This window comes from Palaemon carinicauda, chromosome 6, assembly GCF_036898095.1.
Source record: "Palaemon carinicauda isolate YSFRI2023 chromosome 6, ASM3689809v2, whole genome shotgun sequence".
NCBI classification, from domain to species: Eukaryota; Metazoa; Arthropoda; class Malacostraca; order Decapoda; family Palaemonidae; genus Palaemon; species Palaemon carinicauda.
In genome coordinates, this window is record NC_090730.1 from 17,859,805 (window position 1) to 17,866,237 (window position 6,433).

The window sequence follows — 6,433 nt, forward strand, 5'->3', positions numbered from 1 at the left end:
CTTCCCGTGATGGAAGAGAGCAGCATCGAAGATGGGGATTATACCGAATGTTGTCATTAGGTATAAAGGACTGTGCTTCGATGGAACAGCAACCATTCCTCACAAGGCAAGAAGAAGAATCACAGCTCATCAACTCTGCTACGGAAAATATGAAGGTGAGAAAAAGAAGTTTCTTTTATCTTTGAGTATCTATGATACTTAATATCAATATCTCTTTGACTTTCAAAACCTATTTGAATGAGAAAATCTTATATTAGACCAGTTTTTAATTTCCTTTTTCCTTTCTTTTCAGGGACTTCAGCTTATTTTCGTCTGCTGTCTGGCAGCTGTTGCCTTTGCAAATGATGGAGGAAATAAACGATTCTTTGGAGGATTAAACCAAGCATTTGGAGGAGGATTTGGAGGTATCAGTGGAGGACATGGGGGTGGCTTTGGAGGAGGACATGGAGGTGGCTTTGGAGGAATCAACCCTGGCTTTGGAGGTGGTGCTTCCCAGACATGCAGACGTTGGTGCCGAACTCCCGAGGGACAGGCCTACTGCTGCGAGAGCAACAACGAGCCTGAAACACTTCCCTTCGTTAAGCCAGGTCAATGCCCTCCCGTAAGACCTCAGTGCCCACCCGTCAGGAGCTTTGCCCCTCCACAGACATGCTCCAATGACAGCAAGTGCGGAGGGGTCGACAAGTGCTGCTTCGACAGGTGTCTCGAGGAACACGTTTGCAAACCCCCTGTTGGATCTGGAGGCTTCGGTGGATTCGGTTTTGGAAGATAAATCTTGACCTTCTCTTGATTGATCGTCGTTATGAATTCGATTGTTATTTATAATTTGGAGTTATAGGTGTAAAAATATTTCAAAATAATAAATATTTATTTTCTTTACTAAGTAATTTTATCTCATTCATACTGACACCATTAAAGAAGCAATTTATGGTAAGAGACTGACCTCTCTTGAAAAAGAAACTTATTGGAAATGAAAATTATATTACCAATTACATCACTCACTTCATAACTGAGCCTAACCTGCTCTGTATATAGCTGTGAAAAAGCTCCATATTCTAGATAAATATCAACAAGTAGTAATTACCAACGGAACTTCAGAAGAAGTTGAGAAGTAATTTAAATTTCCATATTCCACTCTAATAAAGAAGTTGTTTATAAAGACACATTTCAAACACTTTTAACAGATAAGTGAAATTGAACATGAATGTGGTGACCAATTATTTCACATAATCTTTCAATTGCTACTTTAGTAGACCAAAATTCTAATGGAGCTTGATAAAGAAATACATACATGAACAGATATAAAATGAACGAAGTAATGAGTATATCTACCCTCTATTAGACACCTATTCCTCGTACCATGTTTCAATAATATACTTTCTCTATCAAAGTATTTTTGGAATATGACAGATAGTAATTATTATAATTTCAGGGGTAGATAGTAAAGTTTTTGGTGGGGTGAAGATTGTCATGCGTTTATAGGGAATATGTATGTATATATATATATATATATATATATATATATATATATATAATGGTATATAGATAGATATTTTCGATAGATAGGTAGGTTTCATGAGAAATCCACATCCTTAAATATCTATGAAATTTGAAACATTGCTTAACGCATTGATCCAGTCAGCTCTAATTAATCATTTCTGTTCATTTGTTTCCTCAGGCTCGCTCAATATTTATATATATATATATATATATATATATATATATATATATACATATGGATATATATATATATATATATATATATATACATATATATATATATATATTTATATATAAAAGTGTGTATATATATGTATAAACCGTAAATACGCACACTGCATACACATGCCCATATATATATATATATATATATATATATATATATATATATATATATATATATATATATATATACATATATATACATATATATATACACACATATTCTTATATATATATATATATATATATATATATATATATATATACTGTATATATATGTACAGTGTCTAAAGTACAGATATTTTCTTCTATTATTCATCAAATCTCCTCATTAATGTTAATTACCTTAGTTTAATCACCACAGTTCAGGTCATCTTGTGAACGTATATCTTAACAGACTCCACTAGAACCCACCAGAGGCACAAGGTCCACATGGGATACCAATTGTTTCATTTATTGGAACAAATTATCTACCTAACCAGTCACAGAGCTCTTCACAAAAAACATTTTATTCATACATCTTAAAATATGAAATGTTTAAATATTAAAATCATAGCTACACGCAATCCGAAAGCATCAGAGCAGAATAGACCGATTCATATAGTTATCATCATTCTTGACTCATGTCCGATTTCGTGGCCAAATTTGATTTAATCATTAAAATATAGAACATATATGAAACTATCAGGAAACGCCCTGAGATGATCTCCGTGTTTCGATTAAACCATTCATTTTACCATCAAGTGCATGATATTTGACATACAAGTAATTCTATTCCCATTAATTTTATGCCGAAAATGGAATTTTCCAAATCTACAATTCTTAGCAACGGTGGAGGAAATTTCCAGAGAAATGCGGGAAATTCTCTGGTGAAAAATCTATTGCAGAAATCATTATTATATAAACTTAACATTGTCCAGGGAAGGCGGGTGGCGGGTGGAGAACAGACAAGTAAAACCAGTTCTTCAATTGTAAGAAAAGTCAAAGGAAATATTAAGGTACGGAATGCATGACTTGTCTTAGAAACCCATGATTCATTAGTCTCATTTATTGTGAAAAAAAAATGAATAATTGTTTTGATGATCAGACCAATATGTATTTTTTTCGTTTTAGTTGAAATCATAGTTTGCAGACATCCTTAGGTGTTTCATATAAATATATGTTTAGGCCTATTAGAATAATAATCCAAATATTCTTATTTAAATTATCTTTCTTAATGGTAATAAAAAGAATCCCAAAACCTTTAAATTGAAATATTTGTTTTGAAAAGAAAAAAAGGACAAAATAAAAGATTTATATTTACTTTCAATACGCTTTTCTGCATTCGGGGAAAATTTTCATATTAACTATCTAAGAGATGCGAACCATGTTACTATATGATGCTATGAGTAAAGGGATAGTTGTTACTGCCTAGTCTTCAGACACCGATGCAAGATGCAGCAGACTCGATCCAACTGCACTGATGTGACGTCATCAGTTTGACGTCATTATTTTTACTCTTGCCTATTGGTTGATACTTGTTGCTGGGTCTCCGTCTCAAGGGAAATGGTTACACGTTTATGTTTTCGGAATATTTTTCCGGTTTGATGATTACTTTTGGGATTATCTGCATATGCATTCCGATGTTTATCTACAACATTTAAGAAAGCTATTTTGTAGACGGTGATATTGCACTTCAAATCTACTAGATAGAATTCAAGACAAGGATGTAATTATGCTGATATATTTTTCTTCAATACTGACGTTTTGATAGAATTGCAGATATTCTAATACTTTATTATTTTTCTTTTCAAGCATGACAACTCTTACACATAAGAGATATATTTCAAAATACGACATAGTTTCAATTATTCACTTTTATCAAAATTCCAGTCTACTCCATCATGCATTTTGGAGTAAAATTATTTTCTCATATAATGTTTTTTTTTTTTTTCGCTTATGTTGATATTCAAGTTACCTAAGTCTCTTATAAAGAGAAGGCTATAAGCAAACGTAACCAAAAAAAAAAAAAAAAAAAAAAAAAAAAAAAAAAAAAAATTAAGGATTAAACAATCGTAATAACAGACATCCCAATTCTGCTGTGAACGAGGGATACGTCACTTGCTCTGCAGGGTCAAACGGTCCGGGCTTCCCGAAACACAACATTGGCGAAGGGAATTTTACCGGACGCAGTTTGAGATATAAAGGACTGAGCTTCGAGTAGACAGCAATCACTCCTAACAACAGAAGAAGAAGAATCACTACTCATCCCAATCTGCAATAAACAACATGAAGGTGAGTGACTCATAAGTTCTTTCTTGAAGTTTATCATATCTTTGGGTTCATCTTATGAAGAATTGGTTGCCATTTCAATTCAATATGTCTCTAAACGCTCACGAAAGGGAAAGAAAGTGTAATTAAAACCATTGTTCATTAGTTTCAGTCAGATGATGAAAATAAAGTCATATATTAGTTAATAATTTCTCTTTCTTTTCTCTCCAGGGACTTCAGCTTGTTTTCGTTTGCTGTGTGGCAGCTGTTGCCTTCGCACAGGATAAAAATAATGGAGGTGATAAACGATTCCTTGGAGGATTAAACCAAGCTTTCGGTGGACTAAACCAAGGATTTGGTGGTGGTTTTGGAGGTATCAGTGGAGGCCATGGAGGTGGCTTTGGAGGAATCAACCCAGGTTTCGGAGGGGGCTTTGGTGGAGGCGCTTCACAGACATGCAGACGTTGGTGCCGAACTCCCGAGGGACAGGCCTACTGCTGCGAGAGCAACAACGAGCCTGAAACCCTTCCCTTCGTCAAGCCAGGTCAATGCCCTCCCGTAAGACCTCAGTGCCCACCCGTCAGGAGCTTTGCTCCTCCGCAGACATGCTCCAATGACAGCAAGTGCGGAGGCGTCGACAAGTGCTGCTTCGACAGGTGTCTCGAGGAACACGTATGCAAACCCCCTGTGGGATCTGGAGGCTTCGGTGGATTCGGTTTTGGAAGATAAATCCTGATTTTCGTGTTAAGGAGCAACATTAAAAAAATTATACTAAAAATGCTTATATGGATTTAAAGAGACCAAAGATATCTGATTTAGATTAATAAATATTTATATGCAATACAGAATAGTGTTTACTACCCTTAAAAGTTAATCCCAGATCAGTTGAAACTCATAAAATAGGAGTAACTAGATTCATAGCGAAGCTGAAAAATATGATTGAGTTTTACATTGAATCCGGTTAGAAGGTGTTCTTTTGATAGCCACTTCTGAGTTAGATTTGAAATTCTGTAAAGAAAAGGCTTCTCATCCTTTAGTTTTGTAAAAAAAAAAAGAAAAAAAAATCAGTGAAAATATGATTGGAATTCTTCTATCACAAAGTACAGTAAGAGCCCATAACATCTTGGGTTTTTTTAAACGGATTTCTGAATAGGAGAAATTGTCAAAATTTTTACATTTATTCTTCACTTGATGGTGACCAAGTACTCTCTCTCTCTCTCTCTCTCTCTCTCTCTCTCTCTCTCTCTCTCTCTCTCTCTCTCTCTCTCTCTCTCTCTCATCCCAGATATGATCTAGTTATTTCTAGAGATATATATCTATTATCTTTTTGATATCATAAAAAAAAGAATAATAGGATACCTATTTGAAGGGCATCTAAATCTCCACATTGCTGTTTAATGCCATAAGAGCAAGACTGATGTTTGTGTAATGTACCAAGATAGCAGGTTTACATTTTACTTTCATAGATATATCATATTTTATACAACTTCCGATATATTAGGTGTTTCATAGATAAGCAATTTTACGTATCTTTAATGAGATCAATTTTATGTCATTGAAATTTAACACAAAGCTCAAAACTAGATTCAGAAAACTAATAAAAAGCATTTTCTGGATTAACTCGTTTTAGGAAGTAAGTTTTAATTTTGCTTTTTTTATCCCATATTAAGAATCACTAAATATTTGTCACTGAATGTAATTGAACTTTCAGGCACTAGGGAAAGTGGGACTTTGACTTCCATACATCTTAAGACAATCCTTCTTCAATAAGTTCTATCTAATGTTCTGTCAAGGGGGGTAGGGACATTTCAGCGCCGCCTACTGAATAGTTAAAATAGTCCAAATAAAAGTTCAAAATACAAATATTAGTTAACCTAGTTTAATAAGTTATGCGCAATAGCTTGTAAATATTCAACCTCATTTCTGTTTCCATAATCCGTTAAGATTATTAATATTCTTTCGTCTGCCTTTCATAGCTTTTGTTGAGGCTCATGACCTGCTTTAAGTTTCTCTAAATATTCATCACGTCCTTTTTGGACTGGTTTCAGCGCATCTAAAAAATTCCAAATTGTTGGGTGTAACATTCCTAATTCTGTATACAGCCGTCTGTTAGCTGCTTCTGCGTGGTTATTGGTCCTCTCTTCTCCTTGAAGCGTTCGTTCAAACATGTTCCAAATATCTGTCGGAAATAACGGTGCTCTTCTTCCAATTCCTCTCCGGTTTGGACGACCGATGTAGTTATTCTATATACCTTGGTTATCTTCAAACCTATTCAAAAGAGGAACTAGCTCCTCACGTAGGTGCGATGCTAGAGCTTCCACATTACGGTCAAGGTCGTTAACTGGGACAAATGAAAGAGATAGTATCATTTTTACCTGTAGAGCAAAGTCCGCATTGGTATTATATGAAATCATGTGACCCATACTTTTGTTCTGTTTAATTAAATTTTGCGATAAGTGAA

The 6,433-nt window shown here is 34.4% G+C and overlaps 2 protein-coding genes across 3 annotated transcripts; both read left to right on the top strand.

Moving 5' to 3' along the window:
- On the top strand, positions 1-879 carry LOC137642469 (uncharacterized). The gene is made up of 2 exons (XM_068375052.1): positions 1-155; positions 293-879. Exons 1-2 carry the CDS (start codon positions 48-50, stop codon positions 770-772), a joined length of 588 nt encoding a protein of 195 aa, XP_068231153.1. The 5' UTR covers positions 1-47; the 3' UTR covers positions 773-879.
- A 2,995-nt stretch (positions 880-3,874) lies between these two features.
- On the top strand, positions 3,875-4,803 carry LOC137642473 (small cysteine and glycine repeat-containing protein 8-like). Of its 2 annotated transcripts, XM_068375057.1 has the most exons (3): positions 3,875-3,996; positions 4,204-4,366; positions 4,400-4,803. In XM_068375057.1, exons 1-3 carry the CDS (start codon positions 3,991-3,993, stop codon positions 4,699-4,701), a joined length of 471 nt encoding a protein of 156 aa, XP_068231158.1. In that variant the 5' UTR covers positions 3,875-3,990; the 3' UTR covers positions 4,702-4,803. The 2 variants fall into 2 exon arrangements, with proteins under 2 accessions (XP_068231158.1, XP_068231157.1); XM_068375056.1 differs by having other exon boundaries at positions 4,204-4,799.
- Positions 4,804-6,433: the final 1,630 nt, after the last annotated feature.